The sequence below is a fragment of the Ammospiza nelsoni genome, chromosome 4 (assembly GCF_027579445.1).
Source record: "Ammospiza nelsoni isolate bAmmNel1 chromosome 4, bAmmNel1.pri, whole genome shotgun sequence".
NCBI lineage: Eukaryota > Metazoa > Chordata > Aves > Passeriformes > Passerellidae > Ammospiza > Ammospiza nelsoni.
Window position 1 is genome coordinate 27,540,990 of NC_080636.1, and position 20,063 is coordinate 27,561,052.

General features: G+C 47.9%; 1 protein-coding gene across 1 annotated transcript; it reads left to right on the forward strand.

Moving 5' to 3' along the window:
• The first annotated feature begins 11,958 nt into the window (after positions 1–11,958).
• GSX2 (GS homeobox 2) lies at positions 11,959–12,936 on the forward strand. The gene is made up of 2 exons (XM_059471264.1): positions 11,959–12,412; positions 12,596–12,936. The coding sequence occupies exons 1-2, from the start codon at positions 11,959–11,961 to the stop codon at positions 12,934–12,936; spliced, it is 795 nt and encodes a 264-aa protein (XP_059327247.1).
• Positions 12,937–20,063: the final 7,127 nt, after the last annotated feature.

Genomic DNA, 20,063 nt, shown 5'->3' on the forward strand with positions numbered 1-20,063 from the left:
TTACAGTGTTGCAGAAACATGAAAAGGCAAAGTCAGGAACGGGCACATAGCTAAAACTCACACAACAGAACTTACTGTTTGTCACGGCATTGTATTTGTTTGTCTGACCAATTTCATTATGTCATTTCTTGCTGATTAACTAATTATTTTGCAAAATCCCTGTAAACCCCAAATAAACAAACCAAGATTTTCTGTGCAAAAATCAGAGGGAAGTCTTGGCACCAGACCATCATGGTAAGTCATATTCCCATTTCTGAATTTATAATGAGGGATTGAGTGAGCTTCTAGAATAAAAAGGTATGTTGAATCACTCCAATTCATCTCCTTTTTTATTAGGTTTTCTTTCCTTCTGTCAAGCAATTTATTTTATTTTCCTTTTGGTCCAGCTTCCTATTTTGCATGAGGTTAATGAGAGGAGTTCATAGAAGATAGTATTTCTGAAAGAGACTCTTTATATCATAAATAAAGTACAGAAAGCATAGATTGCATGTCAAGAGAAAAGCAGATGCTTCCTTCTCATAATTCCCTTAACATAAAACAAAACGAAGAATAGAGTCCTTGTAGTTTCAAATCTGTTAAAACTGTGGATGGGTGGAGTTGGATACTCCTGATCTTTCAAGGACCAAATGACTGCACATTTCTGAAGGCAGAATCTCCAAATCCATGAAGAATTTGTGATACTCTTGACTTAAAGACCTACTTGTGTTTCACATAACCTACAGGCAGGATAAACTCTTGGCTGTTTTTAGGCATTACACTGGGTTTTGTTTTTTTCTTGGAGGACTCATTGACATGTAACGTACATGACAATTTGTTTCTTCTTTATCAATATTAGAATCTAATACAACATGCTGCTTGGGTTTTTTTTTCTATAATCACATCAATTAAACAGAAACACACAAAAATGTTTGTATTTGATTTAAGATTAATTTAGCATTGAAACTGATGGGGTTTTATTCAGTGCTGGGAGACCAAAAGCATAAAGTCCACTAAAGCAAAATATAAACTAAATCATATAAACATGCAAACGGAACAGCAAGTTCTAGGTTTTAAAAACATTCTTAAAACAGCAGATGTAGAATATCAATCCTTTCTTCAGAAAGTCACCTTTAAGAACAGTATCTGCTGGAAGTGCTGAAAACAAGTATAAAGGAGTAATGTGGGCTGAGTCCTCTGGTGTATGTATCAGAGATACAGATACTGTAACTTGGGTAAAGCTGTGGTCAACTTCTATTCTAAAAAAATTGAACTAAAATGTGCCCCACACCAAAATGGTCAATGACAAATGCAGGCCTCCCCCAGCTGCTATTGGAGTGAACAATCCCACCTCCCTGAATAACAGCACAGATTTTAAAATAATGTCTTTATTTTTTCTTGTTTCTTTGTTTTTCCCTCCTTCAGTGCCTTCTTGTAGTTTATATTTATTCTGAGGACAGCTATTTTCCTCTTGGCAAATATGACTGAATGACTAAATTGTTTACTTACTGCCTTAAAGAAACAGTGGGTGACTTACTTAACTACTGCAACTGAACTATAAATCTCAAAGTCACTGTAAAAAGAAGTAGCTTTTATATGATGAAATTGTTAAAATAAGATCTACTAATCTGTATTAAGGTGAAATGCCTTCATGTAACATATTTTAGAGAATTAGACAATGCCTTTGTCCATTTCTGCTTGAGAATAGAAAGTGCTAAAGATTTTATCCTGCTTAAAGACAAATACCCTCTGCTATGCCACCCACATGTGCCCAATCTGTTGGAAAACTAGAACTATGTAGTCCTTTAGGATTGAGAACATAATTCTTTGCCTGTCAGATTATTCTGATAAATTACATTATAATTACTTCCTCATTAGTTACTGTGACAAATGTGGATCTAAAGAGAACAGGGAAGGATATCTTTTATTTAAAATGATCAAAACCTGAACAATTGTGATTTCCTCTGAATACTTTCAAGTTCACTAATATTTGGGAATGCTAACATGCTCATTCCTATTGCATATAAGCAAAGAGAGATTTCTAGCATCAGTCTCTTTCAAAAACGTCAATTTTTATTTTCTTTTGAAAATCTTTAAAATAGTATCCTTTCTGCTTCCAAGTAGATATTTTTTCTCTCTGACAGTATTGAGCATCATCCTTAAATAATAAAAAATTAGATATTATTATTATGAGTTGTTTAAAGTGTGAAAAATTAATGTGTAGTGGAATATATTACATTCCTAGAGCATGATTTCCTCGAGGAAGGTAGAGAACAAATAACAATTCCAACCTCTGTGGTAAAGCATGACAGAGGGGAATAATCTGCAACTTCAAAGGAAATTTACCTTCCTTTCAAACCAAGGGAGACATTGGGAAAGAATATCCTTTCTTCAACATCCAGATCCTTCGAGTTCATTTTTGACTGCTGGCAGTCTCACCCTAAGCATTGCCTGATGCAGCTCAGTGCAAGTCTGTGCTTTATCCCATCACCTTGTGAGTGCTACAGTTTCTTGATATGCATGTGAAGAAGCAGCAGAGGAAAAAGTTGCACATCTGATTCAAAGGCACTTTGTGATCAGATTCACTGCAGGGGAATCCTTTAAGACATTGTAGCAGAGTTTTGCTCCCCTCAAAGAGACTAGAGTATGAATTCCATCCTGAGCAGAGAATTAAATCAGGGAAGTTTTGGTAACTTATCTGTTTGTACACAATGGTCAACTTGTACCAGAATGTCCTTGCAAGCAGGAGAATAACCCATGAAAGTTCTTACCCACAAAGGAATAGGAAAGCTGCATTAGGCTACTTCTGCCCAATGAGTTATTAAAGTACAATCAGATTCAGCAGACTCTGCAATTCTTCAAGGTGCCTTATGAAGCACTGTAAAATACTGCAGGATGCTGAAAAATAGATTTTGGGTAAAATCTCAGTTCTGCAGCTGTCTTGCTCTGGCACCTTGGACAAAATAAATTGTTTGATTATGTACACCTTTCCCACAGTGGGTGAATTACTGGCAGGACTCTTTATTAATTGGGATGCTCCCAGGGGTTTTTCCACTGGGTAGTATCTTAACATACAAGTGTTGTTTCTATGTGTGCATCTAGGAAGTGTGATCATGGCTTTTATTTTTATTTCTTTGGTATCCTTGAAAGACCTTTTGTAGCTCTGGAGAATGAGCTGACCTCTTTTGTTCCCCTAGCCTGAAAAAGGTCATATTTTGTTTAACTAACCTTTGAAAACACCAGGCCAAATTCTACTCCCACTGCACCATTCAAATAGCTGAAGAGTTATTCTGTCTTATAGCTCTGAACTGAGAGTAGTATTTTACCCAAAGCTTTCCATCTTCTGACTTGTAACTAGCCTGTCTTAGTACGTCTGAGAGTGCAGACAGCCACACCTCTTATACACTGTAGTGTTACTTGTATTCTAGACACATGCATGTTTTAATAGGAATATTCATTCCTTGGCTCAGCTGAAGTGTAAAAGAGAGAACACAGACTGCTAATGTGGACAGAGTTGTGTCTGAAGGACTCATAAAACTTTGGACTCCTTTTTCGCTGAGGTTTTTTCATCTGGTCTATGTATCATAATAATTTTTTGCACAATAAATTTGTGATTTATACCTTCATAGTTACATCTTCTACCAGCTTATGTTCCAGTACTACTTCTTTCTTCAGAGGCTTCATACTGTTTTAGATTATTTGGTTGATTTTGGGGAGTTTCTTTCATTTTAATGTGTTGGGGTCTTTTTTCTAACTTTATAAAATTATTTTTAAGACTTCTATAATTTTCTTTTTTTTATTCTATTTTGACATAGCCTCAATATTATAGCATATTAAATAATCTTTGAACTAATACACTTAGACAAAATCATAAAACGTGTGAAATTATTTTGTTTCCATGAATTTTTAAACAGAAAGCTTCAAATACAAGCTTATACAATGTATTCATGAGAAATAAGAAGAGGCAGACTATGCAAAACCTTTTTGTATTTTTTTAATAGAAACCTTCATCTTGGTTTCATTTGGATGTGCTCATATTATGTCCTTCTTCAATATATTACTTTCTTCATAGGAAAGCAGGAGTGGAGTACCTCTAGCCTGTATTTCACTCAGACTCTACTTCCTGAAACTTTTGGGTTTGTTCCTGTATTTTAAATTGAGGCTAAAAATGTGTGTAAGAAGATGAATGTGATAAAGGGCTGCTTCCAGCTACAGGCATTAGATATTTGTTTTCACATAACAGCTGCTCAGGCAGAGCTAAGACTATATTGTGAAAATAGAACTGAAGAAAGGAGAGGATTAGTTTGTTTCTTGTAGAGCTTTACAGATTGTATCAAAATCAGACCAAAGTTTATTCTAACATATGAAAAACTCTGACCATTTTGGCACATATGGCTTTTAATACATGTTGTAATAACAAGTGTAGAAACAGAAAAAGCCCAAACAAAAGCAACAGTTCCTGTTGGAGCAGAGTCAGAACACGGAACAGGCAATGAACTGGGTTGGTATAGGGTAGAGGACAGGAAGGATGCAGCAGAGCACTACTTCCACACTTGCTCTAGGTGCTCTGTGGACCTTAGTTTTTAGGAGTACAAATCCAGCATATTTTTTAGATAACACATTTCCTGAAATAATGAACAAATAAAAATTAAATTAGTACTGTTTCAAAATGGATGTTAAACAGAGTTTGTATGCATCTTCAGAAAAAATCCCATAAGGTCAGAGACTGTTACATAACAGTCAGAAATGTGTCAAGTTTTCTCTTAAAATTACTTCTATTTCATATGCCTATTGGTTGATCCCACAAGGAGTTCCAAAACCTCATTTCTCTCATAGTTAGAAGGAGATTTTTCCTTTTTTTTCTTGCTAAATTTCTACATGGCCAGAGTATATCCACCTGTTTTTATGATGATACTCTTCTTTGTATGGAGTAGCTCTTCTTTTTTTTGGATATTTACTTCACTGGTATAAACAAAAATCATGTCTCCTCTCTCTGAGTCTTCTCTTCTCATTGGGTTCCATGTTCCTCTGATGCTATACTTCTAAAGCTGTTCACTGGATGTGCTCTGATTTCGTTTTTTTCTGAGATGGACATGGAAATCTGTCTGCCATCACTGACGAGGTTTCTCCACACACAATGTCATGGGCTTTGACCATCTATATGGGTTTCTCCATGTATGGTTGACATACTCCGGAGTCCACATGCACAGTATTTCTGTCTGCTTAGTGCAGTGGCCTTGCCTGTCCTACTCTGTCATGCCTGTCACCTGGCCACACCACAGAGATGCTTTGTAAACATGGATAAATGTGTCTGGGTCGTTAATGTCACATTCAGGTGTGGAGCTCCAAGCTTGTTGTTTGTCACTGCGCTCCTCCCAGTATGGCACTCCAGCCTCCACAGGTACTGACTTCACCTCTTTCCTATGAATAGTGAAGTCCTATTGGCTGTGGCAAGGAAACAAATTAAACAAGGTCATTCAATTCCTTCTGAGACTTATTCTTGAGGAGATCCATCATAACTGTATTCCTTTCTGCTTTCTGAATTTGGAGGGGTGGTATCATCTCTCCTTAGGTAATTCCTTCATCAGGCTACAGGTCTTGAACTATACCACATCCATACTTTCATTACAGGAAAAATAAAGAAATTATAACCATTTTATTTGTTTAGGTTGCGTGAATTAAACTCAAAATTTACAGTTTTCTGACTGTGAAATAGTTAGCTCCTACAATATGATGATATGTTTGATGACCTCTTCATTTTTCTCACAGCAGCATTGAATGTCCATTCCTGTTAACCTGCCTTTTAAAAATGTGGTAATTGCTCTGGTAGAAAATTCAAAAGCCTGCTTCTTGGTCACTATTGGGTTTAGGTCACTATTAGAATGCTTCAACCTAACCATGACACCTGAGGATCAAAATTCATGAGGTCTGAATTTCAAGGAGAGAAATGGAGTGGGACGTTTAGTATTACACAGAATCTCATGTTCTTTATTGGACTGGGGCCTGTGATACTACCAAGTATCACTCTTGTGTTGATTTGTGGTGCATCACTGTACAACCAAAACAGATCGTGATTGGTGTGTTCAAGAGTCCACAGCAGCATTTTGAATCCTTGTTCTGACTCACATGACCTTGGGGTTTCATCTCCATCTCCCAACATAAAACTTCACTGAGGCTGCTGCAGGGGTTTAACTTTATTCCCTTTAAAGATACACCATCACAGCTTTCTCTCACATATATCATGTGTAGCAGCTAACAATTCTAGCTGTTAGAGCTGTAAACAGCAGCCATTAATGAAACCAAGGCCCAGACCCCCTGTAGTGTCTGGCCTGATGCTGCCCCATACCTGAAGAGTACGAGAAACATGGCAGACTCAGAGAAATATCAGACAAGACTGTGGGTAACAATCTCACTGGGTATTTTCTTATTCAAGCTCCTTCATGTGATCTCTTGTAGAAGTGCACTCTGGTGAGGAGACACAGACAAAAGATTTTTGCTTCCAGACACTGAAGGGAACCCATCAAAGTGCTAACACTCTTTTTAAGAAGGTGGAAGAGGAAGAGAATTAAGGCCTACACCTGCATATATATGAGCAGATCTGATTGACTTAGGAAGAGCCTCGTGAATTTCCCCCCCAAATAAAATACATAACAGAATTTAGCCTTCTGGCTGCTCTTTACATGAAAGACAGTTGTGTCTGTGGACCTGCAGGTGAAAGCAAAAGGCACTGAAGAGTGGATGAAGGCTGCTGCTGGAGGGCTTTGGAAACTGTCAGTCAAACATATGGGATCATAGTCGCCCTGGAGGACTCATGTAGAAATTTGCTATTAATCGTGTGAATGAGTAACTTTGTGGACAGCACCAACAGCGTGGAGTAGCATCATCTCTCCAAGAGCTGGAAGGGGTTGAAAGACGTAGCAGGTTTCTTCCTAGAGAGAGGTGGCCGCTCCCGCTCCAGCTGGAGCTCCGTGTCCCGCCGTCCTCCACCATCCCCACTCCAGGATGTGCGAGAGAGCCCGGGGGCAAGAGGGGCTGGCAGTCCCGGCAGGGTAGCCGGGGGGCTGTCGCTCCTCAGCGCAGGAGTGCCCCTTCATTCCCTCGGAAACGGCCCCGTTTCCTGCAGGGGGAAGGGAGGTGCCGTGCCAAGTTCTAGGTGGGGTAATTTATGACCGGGGATGGAGGCAAGGGAAATCTCTCACGGAAGGGAAGGGCATCTGCGAGGAAAGGGGAGAAGCTGCCTTCCCTCTCCTCAGCCCGCTGTCAGCCCGCAAACCCTCGGGTGAGCTCCCTGGCTGCGAGCCGGTCTCCGGAGAGAGGCTTCACGCCCCTGCCCTCTGGGGCCGAGAAGGAAAGGCGGGTGCCCGAAGATGGGCAGAGTTCGAGGAGTGGTGGAGGAGGATCTCGGCCTGGACTCTGCCCTGTTCCCCCAGGCAGCAAGCGCGGGCGGCCCTGAGCCCTCACAACCCCGGGGCACGGTTCCCGTTCCCGGCTCGGCCGCCTCCGGCTCCGGCCCCTGCCCTTAATGAGATTCTTTGAAATCCAAAAAAGCGAGATTTAATGTTACATCCTTATCTTTGGAGGAGCGCGGTTTTCTTGCCGCGGCGACGTCACTTGTTAAACAATCCGCGGCTGAGCCCCTGAAAAGAGAGGCATTGCACCCTTCGTGCTGAATACGCTTCTCAGTGCGCCTAACGCCAAGGCCTTTTGATGTCTCACAATGCGTGTTACGCCCAAAGATTGTCTCTTTGGACAGATCTACAACGCTTGGCTTCATGTTTGGAAGTTAAATGGACAGCGAGGTTGTAGAAACTCCCACGCTTGAAGCTGGCGCAGACACTCGGTACTTTCGCCTGTTACTTTCCATGAGTGAAAGCGGCAGGGGTGGAGGGAAGGGGCTGCTGGTTTAATCCGTGCTCTGAGGCAAAGGGAGGGGGGGAAAGCAATCCAGACTTTTCCTCTCTTTTCTTTTCTTCAGTTTATTCTTTGGCAGCCTTAAAATAAGAGCTATGTGCAAAGCGTGCGCCCTGCCTAGGTAGCTTGTGTCTGGAAGTCGCTGGCAATGTTGCTGCTCCATGAAATCAAAATTTATGATTATTCAAATGTTGGGGACTGTGAAAAGAGAGGAAGAAAGAGAGAAAATTAATATTGCAGCTGTTCTTCTGATTAATGAGAGATAATTGCTCATGAAAAGTCACCCCTGTGGCATTTTGTTGTCTCCTGGATCTTTGTTCTTTTCCACTATTATTGAGGACTTTCTTGAAGACTAAGCGGTTCTTTTCAATTTTTGGTATTCAGAAAGTGTTGCTTGGTTACAGATAATGGAGAAATCTCGGGCTATATTGGGTAAGATGTGCCACAGACAGCAATATCACAATGCCACTTTCAGAAAAGGATGGATACAAGTTAACGATGCGCTTTCAATAAAACATTAATAGACTTGTTCACGCTTTTATAATGACCTCCTTAATGGGAGCTGGGGGCAAGTCCTGAAGATTGTGTTCACTTCAGAAAGGCCAGCGTCGGGATTGCCGATCACTTTGGAAACTAATAGGAAATCAATGTTAGAGTAGGGAATAAATGCGATTACAGCGCAGGAGCCTGCGGCCCCTCTCTTATCCACGCAAGACTTTATTTTGAACGGGACTTTCCCGCCCGGGAACTGCCCCAGCCCGGGGCGCAGCCTGCCCAGCGCCACCGCATGTCACCCCGGTGTGATGTTTGCGGCCACGGCCGCTCTGCAGGTGTTGTTTAGGGTTTGTTGTTTTGAGTTTGGGTGTTTATTTGGTTTTTTTTTTTTTTTTTTTTGTTGGGTTTTTCTGGGTTTTTTTGTTTTGTTTTTCTGCTTGAAGCGTGTCCCCGGGCTGCGGCGCTTTCCGCTGAGGCAGCTCCTCCCGTGAACTCCGCGGAGATGCGCGCCTGAAAGCCAGCGCTTTCTCCGGGCGGGCATGCCGGGGTGGGGGAGGGAAGGGAAAGAGTTGCTTTTGTCATTTAAGCCGTGAATCTCTTCTACATAAAGGTGTTAGAGACATCTGGAAGAAAAGAGGGACCAGCACCCAGTCCTGCGCTCGGCGGACCAGGGGAGCGGCTCTGATGTTCTTTTTGAACTGCTCCACTTTCAAAAGGGGGCAATTTCGTTACATTCTCATTTGTTACACTGTCTTGAACTAAAGGCAGACAAAGCTATACTCTGTCACCCCGAGCAGAATGAAGGGAATCAAAGGATTTTCCCTTAAAAGGACTAATTTTCTCCTTGAATTATGAAAGTAATGGCTAGGTAACAGCCTGTGCTCTGTACCCAACTGCTTAATACCTTCTAAATCCTTCCACGTGGCTCTCCCAGTCGTAGCAATTAGAGCTCATTATAGGCTCATAAGAGCTCTCATTTCGGGGATTACTTAATGGACAATGAAATTTTATCGGACAGAATTATTGAAAAATAAAATTGTAACGAGGCCGATGTGATGTGGGCGCACGCCTTGCATCATTCCGCCTGGTTTGGGATGTCTTTGCTTTCAAATGACTTCTTTTCTTGCTCTGGCTCTCAGAGCTGGGTTTTTCTTAGTAATTTCTCTCTCTCTCTCTCCCTCTCTTTTATCACTGCGTTTGGTTTATTATAACAATTACAAATTGCAATTTTGATCCGACTCTTTCTCTGTTTGCCTTCCCTTACGACAGCCCCCTCCCCAGATCCACTCTATCACTGCAGACAGCTTTTTCCACAGAAGGTTGGGACTGTAGTATTATATTCTCCTTTTCCAGAATAGCCTTTCCTAAAGGAAAACAAAAAGAAAAAAAAAAATTTTAAATTAACATAAAATACAGATATTAGTTCAAATCTTCTCCAGATGTACTTTGCTTTAAACTGGAAGAGCCGAACCAAAGAGTGCCATGCTTGTGCACGGTGACCGTGGCAGGATCTCACGGGCCCCACGGGAGCTCAGGAAGAGCCCCCGGGGATCCCCAGGCCTCGGCGGGCGGCGGGGCCTCGGCTGAGCCCTGGGCAGCACTTTGGGCAAAAGTAGGTGAGGTCGGAGCCGACCCGCCTAAACCCCGCGAGCCCCTAATTGTTGTCACAAGACGCGGGATTAGCGCATTGCTGGAATAGCTGTCTGTTTACACTCAGGAGCCCCCGCCGGCCGGTAAACACTTTCTAATTGAATTCTAATCACATTCAAATAGCCACATAACAGACCTCAGCTGCAATTCATAAAACTTTAATTGCTATCCATAAATCCTCAGATCACCGAGCGCGAAGTGTCCCTAAAAACGCTGTTGCATCGTGCCTGCCCGGGGAGATGCGGGGGAAAAGGGGAGCAGGGCTAGGGGAGAGCCGGACCCTGCACAGCGGCACTGCCCGCGGCGGGATGGAGATGGGGATGGGGATGGGGTTGATGTTGAGGACGGGACAGCACAGCACAACCGGCCGAGACCGGGCCCCTCTCTTAGCAAGGCTGCAGTTGCACCGCCGAGCCTTGCTGGTTGCAGGGGCGAGGAAATGCCAACTCCATAAGAAGGCGGTTTTATTTTGCCGGGTTTAACAGTGAGACGCTGGGTTTGCGTGAGGGATGGTAGGATGTGCGCGGCCCGGCCCTTGGGCATGATAAGCGCTTCTGAACACGTTTCGGCTATTGCTGCACTCCCGAGTCTCTGTTCAGCCTCTGGTAATCAGGCGTAGTCTGTGTTTTCTGCTTTAGAGCACAATTGTCACTTCCCTTTCCCGTGTCAAGTGGGATGGGATCCGCAGTGTGTTTTAAATGCCGCTTCACATCTGCTAAACAAGAACGCGATAGTCCTTCTATTAACGATAAGTCTCTTCTTAAACTCCCATAAAACAGGTCATTGGAAAATCGCGTAATATGCTGCGAATACCTTGGCTTTGTAATGCACTCTGAAATGCTCCGGAGCCACCGACCGTATTTAGCTGTTTATCCAATTTTACTTTGAATGATTGCTTCAGCAAACTTGGTGGAGATCAAAGAATCCCTCCCTGACATGTTCGCTTTTCATTAGCGCTGCGCACTGCGGTCCTGGAGAGGCCGGGGAAGTTCGCTTGGAAGTTTTCCGTTTAGATACCGTTTGGCTGAGAAGTGTCCAGATACTTGAAGGCTTTGTCCGTTGCAGTAATTGCCAATTTGGCAAGACTCACTTGAGGTGAAAAGGGCGAGGAGAAAAAAAAAGCCACCCAACCCACCCTACGTGCATATGTATGCACAGACACACAAACGCGCTCCATCCCTAACCCTTTATCCACGGCTGCATCTGTGTACCTGGCTCCTCTGATGCAGAAAGGGCCTCCTGGAGGAGTCCTGAGTGCAGGGAGTGGGCCGGACTGGGGAAAGGTGTTGGCCCCAGGCCTCTGTGGGATCCTTTTTGATGTTCTTTTACTGGGGGTGAGGGGGCCGGAGTTGAACCTCTTGTTTCAGGGCATTACCTGCTCTCACCTCTCCTTCCCTCCCGGCGAGGGAAAGGAGCGTTCTCCTCGGGGAAAGCCCTTGAGCAGAAATTCCTTCCGATTAGTTTTATCCCCAGCATCCCGGCTGTGTTGACAGAGGGACATGCCTGCGAGCGCGACGTGTGACGGGGCCGCGGAGCAGCCGCCCCCTCCCCGCTTTCTCTGCTCCTATAATTTATTTGAGGCGGAGGCAAAGGAGTGAAGTCATCGGGCAACGAGCAAGCACGCACACTTTGCCCCCCTCCCCTACCCCGCTTTGGTCCCCCCCGGCAGCCTCTCCTGCCGGCCTGGGAAGCCGGGGAGATTTAGATCTGCGAGGCTTTCAGCCATCACGTGTTTAAATACTTGATATAAAACCCCGGCGCAGGGGATCCAGGCGGGGGGACTTTAAGACCGGCCCTCTCCAGGGACCCTTTTGTTCAGCTCTCAAACATAAGCACCTTCTCGACTCGCCAGGACTTCAGTGGCAACTTGGCCGAGCAGGAAAACCCGACTTTGGGAGAGCCGCCCCGGCCTCGCAGCCCTCCGCAATGTCACGCTCCTTCTATGTCGACTCCTTAATCATCAAAGACTCCTCGAGGCCGGCTCCGTCCCTTCCTGAGCATCACCACGGCCAGGACTTCTTCATCCCTCTCAGCATGCCTTCCCCCCTCGTCATGTCGGTGTCGGGCCCGGGCTGCCCGTCCCGCAAGAGCGGCGCCTTCTGCGTCTGCCCGCTCTGTGTCACCTCGCACCTGCACTCGTCCCGCGGCGGCGGCTCCGGCGGGGCCATCCCCCTGCTCAAGAGCCAGTTCCCCACGGCGGCGGGCGAGGCCCAGTGCTGCCCGCGGAGCAGCCACGCTCACCACCCGCCGCAGCACCCTCCGCCCGCCGCCGCCGTGCCCGCCGCCGCAGCCCTGGGACACGCCGCGCATCACCCACCTGCCTGCGCCGCCAGCACCTACAGCGTCAGCGACCCCCGGAGGTTTCACTGCCTCGGCATGGGTAAGAGCCCTGAGCCAGCGGGGAAGGGGGGCAGCGGGAGAAGGGGTGTCGCCAAGGGAGAGCGGCTGTCCCGGGTCGGAAAGCTGCTGGGGAATGTCTTCTGTCTGTCTGTCTGTCTCTCTCTCTAGCCTCCCCCACTCCTTTTCCCTGTCCCGCTGAAGTTCGCCTTTCTCTCCCGTCCAGGAGGGTCCGAATCCAGTCAAATTCAAAATGGGAAACGGATGAGGACTGCTTTCACTAGCACCCAGCTCTTGGAGCTGGAGAGGGAATTCTCCTCGAACATGTACCTGTCCCGGCTGCGGAGGATCGAGATAGCCACGTACCTGAACCTGTCTGAGAAGCAAGTGAAAATCTGGTTCCAAAACAGGAGGGTGAAGCACAAGAAAGAAGGCAAAGGCACCCAGCGAAACTCGCACGGGGGCTGCAAGTGCAGCACCAGCCAGGGGCATTACCCCCGGTCAGAGGATGAAGAGTCTCTATCCCCCTCATCGGCTACCGAGGATAAAGAGATCTCCCCGTTGTGAGATCCGCCTGCCGCCGGCTCCCAGCCCGGAGCGAGGTGGCGGCACGGCGACTCACCTGGCCGCGCTCCCCACGGACGGCAGCCCGCTAACCTGCCCCGGGCTGGCCCCCGCCGCCGCGGAGGGTTAATTCTCATCCATTCGCAGTAATAGAAATAGAAGTATATCTATATATATTTTTTTCGGACTGCAAACGTTTTAGTCGTGGGAGGTCAACCTAAACGTTACTTGTGTAACCCCAGGAGAGGGCACCTGCTCTTTCTAAAATGTAACATGGGACAAGGCTCGCATAGCCAGGGGTGTCTTCCTCTGTATCCCCACAGGCAATTTAAAGGAAAAAACGAAACGCCTTTGAAACCGAAAGGCGAGACGTTAAAAAAAAAAAAAAAAAAAGAAAAGAAAAGAAAAAAAAAAAAAAAAAAAAAAGACCTGAAAAGCAAATTAAAACCTGTAGATAACCTACTGGACGGACTTCTTAACAAAAATAAGAAAAGACATAACGATCGCCCGTTTGGGTTTGGGACGGCTGTTTGTCTGTGAATAGTTTTATATAAAAATTATATTTATATTTATTTAAATAAATGAAATCAGACGAGAATTTAACTTTTTTCTTCTTACCCCCCCGACTCCCCCTTCCTCCCATGAGGTGCTAGCCCAGTCGCAGCAGCGAAGGTGCGCTGGCTGGGCAAGGTGCTTTCCTTTGCGGTCCTTGTCCTTCGTACGGTGAAAGCATCGCTGTATATGTGTCAGACCTGCGTAAAGAGTGAAAATAAAAGCCATCAGCTACTAACACGAACATGTTTTCTGTTCCCCTGTGGCTCGGGACGGCTGGGGGGCGGAGAAGGGGGGGACTCCGCTCCGGCCGGAATGCAAATACAGCCGGTGCTCTGAGTCCAGCAGCCTTGTGTTCCTCCCCAGCCGGAGCCAGGGCACGCCCTCCTGGCCACTGACAGCTTTCTCCCGTCCGCCGGTCCGAAGGCACAGCGCCGGGCACCGGCGGCTGCCGCTGGCCCGGGGATCGCGGCTCGGGGCCGGAGGGAAGCGCTGGGATCCCGCACAGCCCCCGCCCCGCCGGCCTGGGAGCTCCGCTCTTCCCTCGCCCCCCTCCTCAAGGGGGGCTGGCTGCGCACGGCGACCCTTCACCAGGCTGAAACTCCGCTTGTTATTTTACGGGTGGATATTAAGCAGAGATCAGGGATTTTTTCCCCCCTCGGGTGTCGGAACAGCGTTAGCTCTTTTCGGTGTTGATTTCATTAGGCGCCTTGACCAGGCTTAGGGAGAAGGTCTGATGCAAACCCGCTAGGCTGAGACATGGTTGAAGCTCTCTGCAATTTGCGTCCGGCAGCGCTCAGCCACGGGTCCGGTCCTGCCCCTGCCTTGGGCAGCCCATCCTCAGCTCCTTGCAGGAGAGTTACCGGCGGCTGATGAGAGCGGGATGGACCTGGAGGTAGTCAGTCCCAAACGAGCCCCTTCATAACATTTTTCCTAGTTCCTGCAGTATTGGCAGACAGTAAGTTTATATACAGCAAGTAATATAAGCAAATCAGAAGTGCCTTTTGCACATTATATTCTTTCTCTCACATTTTCCTTGGGTGAAGTTTCCACTAATCCAATATACACTACCTCTGAAGCAATCCTTACATTTAATCCCTAATTTCAGAGCTTCAGCTCAGAGGTAGGTCTCCAGTTTGAGAGGCCTGCAATCTCCCTGGCTGCTGAAGAGACTTGGACTGGACTTGGAAAACAAATACAAAATCTCACTGGTCCATACCACTGATCCATACCATTTCACTGCCTGAGCTCACTACAGAGGCCAGCAGCCCGCGTGCCAGCTGAGTGATGGGGATGTTGGTTACCCCAGTGGCAGTCCTCTCACTTGCCAGGCTGGGGAGACCAAAGAGCCAAAGGCTTGAGGTCCTTGTGGCTCCTTACCAGGGGACTTCATGGAGGGTATGGCTGAGGGTATTGTCCCTGCTTCACCTAAAATCTGTTGAGGTGGAATCTGGAAACTGCTGATTCTCTGCTCCAGTTCACCTTGCTAACTTGCTTCTATAATCACAGTGGGTCTTTTCCAACCTTGAAGTTTTGGGAGGAGGGCATTAGTTCCACAGAAAGTATTGCCCACCCTCTCAGCAATGTCATCCCATGTGACAGGAGGGAGTCAACAGGCCTGCAGCAGCCTGGGAAAGCAAAACTTTGCTGGGTGAGAAAAAGCATCACAGTCTCTGAAATCTAACACTGCAGAACTCAAAGATATTTTAAAACTGCAAAGATACACTTGATAGAGTGTATATGTTCTCAGCACAACTCTGTGGAAATATGCACCTCAGTGAATAAATTAGTATTTCCCTCCATTTCTAGAAGATAAACAGTGAAATTTATCTTCATTACAGTACTTAACAATTTCTTTAAAAAATAGGAAAAATAAGTTAGTTGATCTCATAGTAATCAATGCTTACATGTGTCTTTCAAGGGTTGGGAGGTAATTGTGGCATATCATCATCATCATCATCATCATCATCATCACATACAAACTGTCATTTGGACAGTTGAGACAATATTTCATTTTATTTCAAAGTAAATGTTTCATGTAAAAAACTTTGGAAAAGATGAATGATAAAGTCGGTGTGACAGAAGCACCACTGGAAGTTGAATGTACTGTAATTTGCAGGAAATGTTTTTGAGGGTTTCCACATCCAGCATTCAATATTCTGAAATTCAAGCAAATTTATATTAAAATGTGTTGAGTTTTTCCTTCACCCCCTTCTTCTTTCTATCCTTTTTTTCCCTCCTACAAAGTGTGAAGTGCAATTTCCCCCCCTTATTCGTCCAGTGCCTAAGACAGGCAGTGTGCAGCTCCTGATGGAGACACTCCTGGTGTAACTTGGTGGCAGAGGAGTTGCCTGTGTCCTGGGTGGATTTCAGGTGTGGAACAGCTCCTAATGACCCTCCGGGTCACCTAGCCCCCCCAGCAAGGGGACGGTTACACAACTAAAGCAAGAGCGTTAGCGCAAGTGATGTGAGTCGTGTTTGTGTGAGTGACCTTCTGTAACCTGTTGCGTTATCATCCCTCCAGAAAAGCTTTCCAGTTGAGATATTTATTTACTAACGGTAGTTCTACTTAACTCTTTTCAATTAAAAAAAAAAAAATCAGAAGAAGAAAACATCCATCTTGAGGAGTTTCTCTGACCTTGGTCTGCATGGCTGAGGTCAGACTCATGGCTCTGCCTTCTCTGGTTGTGGACCCGCTGGTTGAACCTGCTCCCATGTCCTGATCAGATGTGTTAGTCTTCAGGCAGCATTGGCTGTGGCCTGCTGGAACTTGGCAGTGCTGAAGACATGATGTTCCTTGGGCTGCTCTTTCAGCCCTGCCCTGAAATCCCCATAGGTGCTGCTGAAGCCTTTCCCCACTCTCTGAGCTCTTGCCACAATGTCCATGGCCAGCATCTCACACTTCTCCCCCAGACTTGGGGAAGTGGAGGCCCTTGGGTCAGCTCCTGGCTTCCACACGTGGTGTAGCTGGGACACGGTGACAGGTACACTCCAGAGATTCCCAGACTGAAGGGCTCAGTGTTCTGGCCGGCTGCACATCCTCCCTGGGGGATATGGGGCAGGCTGGGCCTCATCAGTCGAGCCCCAGGCACACATGGAGAGTAGAGCTCACAGTGCAGGGATCCAGGCCAGGGAACTGCGGTGAAACCCTCCTTCCTCGGTACCTCCGGTTGGAGCTGGGGCAGAGAGGGGACAGTCTACCTAGTCCTGCTGCATTCACCTCTAGTTTATCCTAATTTCCTACTCCTGCCTCTCCCGCTGACCTAACCCCCATGGGACAGGGCCTCGGGTGCGACTCCCCAGTGCCTGCCCAGTGCCTGCCCAGTGCCTCCCCAGTGCCTCCCCAGTGCCTCCCAGTGCCTCCCCAGTGCCTGCCCAGTGCCTGCCCAGTGCCTCCCCAGTGCCTCCCAGTGCCTCCCCAGTGCCTCCCCAGTGCCTCCCCAGTGCCTGCCCAGTGCCTCCCCAGTGCCTCCCCAGTGCCTCCCAGTGCCTCCCCAGTGCCTGCCCAGTGCCTGCCCAGTGCCTCCCCAGTGCCTCCCAGTGCCTGCCCAGTGCCTCCCCAGTGCCTCCCAGTGCCTCCCAGTGCCTCCCCAGTGCCTGCCCAGTGCCTGCCCAGTGCCTGCCCAGTGCCTCCCCAGCGCCTGCCCAGTGCCTCCCCAGTGCCTGCCCAGTGCCTCCCCATGCCTGCCCAGTGCCTCCCCAGTGCCTCCCAGTGCCTGCCCAGTGCCTCCCCATGCCTGCCCAGTGCCTCCCCAGTGCCTCCCCAGCGCCTGCCCAGTGCCTCCCCAGTGCCTGCCCAGCGCGTCCCCAGTGCCTCCCCAGTGCCTGCCCAGTGCGTCCCAGTGCTGTCCTTGCGGGCAGGGGCAGCCGGACCGGCGGCAGCGCTGCTCGGCGGCTCAATGCTGCCCGTGGCTCTTTCCCTCTTGCACGGTTCAGTGGACGGCACGGCCGCAGGACGAGGCCAGGGCCAGAAAGGATCACTCGGGAGTTTCTGTCGGGTCCACACGGGGATAAGATGGGCAGGAAGGGGCGAGTCCTATTATCACCGCTCTGGGACCCTGGCGAGCGTCCTGACACCAGCTCGGAGGACGTGGGCAGGGCGGGGAGCACTCCCATTCTGGATCCGGAGCCTAAAGATGACCTCATGCAGTCCTTCGGGAAAGAAACCCGGCCAAAAAACTTTTTATTGTTTTTAGAATACATTTTCGCGGATGCTCGAAAAGCCTGTTAACTACGATAGCGGGAAGCGCACCCCGCAGCCTCTGCGCACCTCGGTCGGCTGAACCGGCTCTAGGTCGGGGCGAGGAAGCCCGGGCAGGGTTGGCAGCCCGGGCCCGGGGGTCCTGGGTGGGACCCCGGCGCTGGGAAGGCGGCCTCGCTCCCCGGGCCTGGCCGGTGGCGGAGCTCCGTGCGCCGGGCAGCTGCCAGGCAGTCCCGCATGACAGCGGAATAACAAACAGCCCGAACCCCCTGTGCCACTCGGAGCACCTCGGGGCGTGTGGCCGCGCTGCAGCGCGCTCAGGCCCGCCGTGAAAGGGCCGATTTCACGCAGGATCGGCTCCGCGCCCCTCTCCGCCCCCCTGCGCGCTTCCCAGCCGGCCGCGCTGAAGGCGATGAACCGGCCCCGGCCCCTCCGGGCCTCCCCCTGCCCCGACCCCAGCCGGCGTGTCCCGGGGGATTTCAGCTGCTGGAAGCGAACCCAAAGAGATCGGAAGCGTGTGCTGTGTGCTCTGGAAAAATAACTAGTTTCAGATTAATGAAGGAGTGACAATTTCAAGGCTAACGTTGGCACTGCCCAAGCCAGAGCGTGGGGAGCTCGCCAGGCTTTGCTTTATATTGTCTGCTTTTCTGAAGAGCAGACAAAGATGGATAGAGAGACATTGAAAAGCAGGAGGCGTATTTCAAACAGTTCAATAAAGAGGGTTGTCACTTAAAGACAAGAACCATAGTGCTTTGATGACTTTGTATTAGCCTTACCGTTTCAAATAAGTGACTCTACTCTCTTTGCGGAATTCACCGAGTTTTAGTAGATGACACTTCAGTGAAGCCGCTTTAGACAGAAATGAGAGCTCGTAACTGCGGGACAAATCTTCTCTTCGGAAGGGTTTTACACAGAAGATTGCCGACCCTGGGCTTTTTTCTTCCCGTCCCCAAATTTAAGAACCTCGGTAAAACCGAAGTTTACAATTTACGCGGAACCGCTGTATGAAATAGGGAAAAACGCTCCGCCTCCGTGTGAATGTAAAGAAAGCGAAAGGGAGACCTCGACACCACAGGAACAAACTCTGCCTCCCGGCAGAGCCCAGCAATACGGGGGCGGTCTTTCCAAACCAGTTTCTACAGCCTCGGAGGAGGCACCGACACAGAGTGTTGGAAATAAAGTTGTGCGGGCTCCCCCGGGCAGCCCAAGCGTGTTCCCACGCACGCCGGGGCACGGTCCCGCGTGTGCGCGCACTCCCTCCGTGGCCGCGTCCCCTCCGGTCGCCGGCCCTTCCCGCCGTGTCCAGTGCCGATTCCTCCCCTCTGCCCGGGGGCGGCCGGTGCCGCAGCCCCGGGCTGTGCGCGGTGGGAAGGGAGAGGCGTCGCAGCCCTGCCGGGGGAGACTTTGCTGCCAAACTCGATAATTATTTTATATATATATAGATGGAAACTGTTTTTTAAGATGAGGACCCCCGACCGCTGCAGCCCCCCAGGCTTTGAAGGCACAGCGAAAGGGCTTCACTGTGGGTTTGAGAGAACCATTTAGTCACTGTTTCATTAGGCACTATTTGAACCTTGCAACATGTGGTAATTTCTGGGGCAAGCTGAAAAGGGGGGATTATGTAGGAGGGACACAAGGAAATTAGCTAACGGTTAATTTAACTCGTTTTCTGGTAGAATTTTCGATACATTCCTAATTGACTGAGGAGGCAGGTGAAGTCTTCAGTTCCAGGCAGACTCATTCACGGTGAGAATAAATGGCTCTTTTTCAACCCTCACTGCTCACAATATATCATCAGGGAAAAGACATGCAGCGAATATGTTGATTTAGGGTTTTTTTATCATTATTATTAATGGAATTACACCCTGCTACGCAGGTGTGAGGGTAAAACCTATACTGGGAAGAAATCAGATTAACAATGAAATGAGAATTTTATTAGCTTTCTATGTCATATAGACCTGGATTTAAACTGTCAAAACAAGAAACGAGAGGGGCGAAATATAAGTCTGAAGAAAACAATCCCAATCAGTGGGCAGAAGTAGTAGCTTGGATTCCAAATGACAATTAGCTGTAATTCACGGTGAATATTGGCACTCCGTACTCTACACCATTTATATCAAATAGAGAATATATGATTAGCCCATAATGGTAAATCTCTTTTGAGTCCGGGGTTTGCCCATTGATCCTCACCGCACCAATTTGCTATGAAAACGGAACATTTGGTCGTAAGGTCCGAGTTTTAAAAGGTCGTGTCGGAAATAAACTGTGTCTAACATTCTTGCCGTGTTCGCCGAGGAAAAGGGATCCGGCGGGATCGGAATGTCCCACGGGCGTTTGGGAGCAGCCCAGGGAGCAGCGGAAAAGCAGCTGTGATCCT

Coding starts and splice junctions, on each gene's coding strand:
- GSX2 (XM_059471264.1), top strand. CDS start 11,959: ATGTCACGCTCCTTCTATGTCGACTCCTTAATCATCAAAGACTCCTCG. Junction 12,413..12,595: donor GTTTCACTGCCTCGGCATGG/GTAAGAGCCCTG, acceptor TCTCCCGTCCAG/GAGGGTCCGAATCCAGTCAA.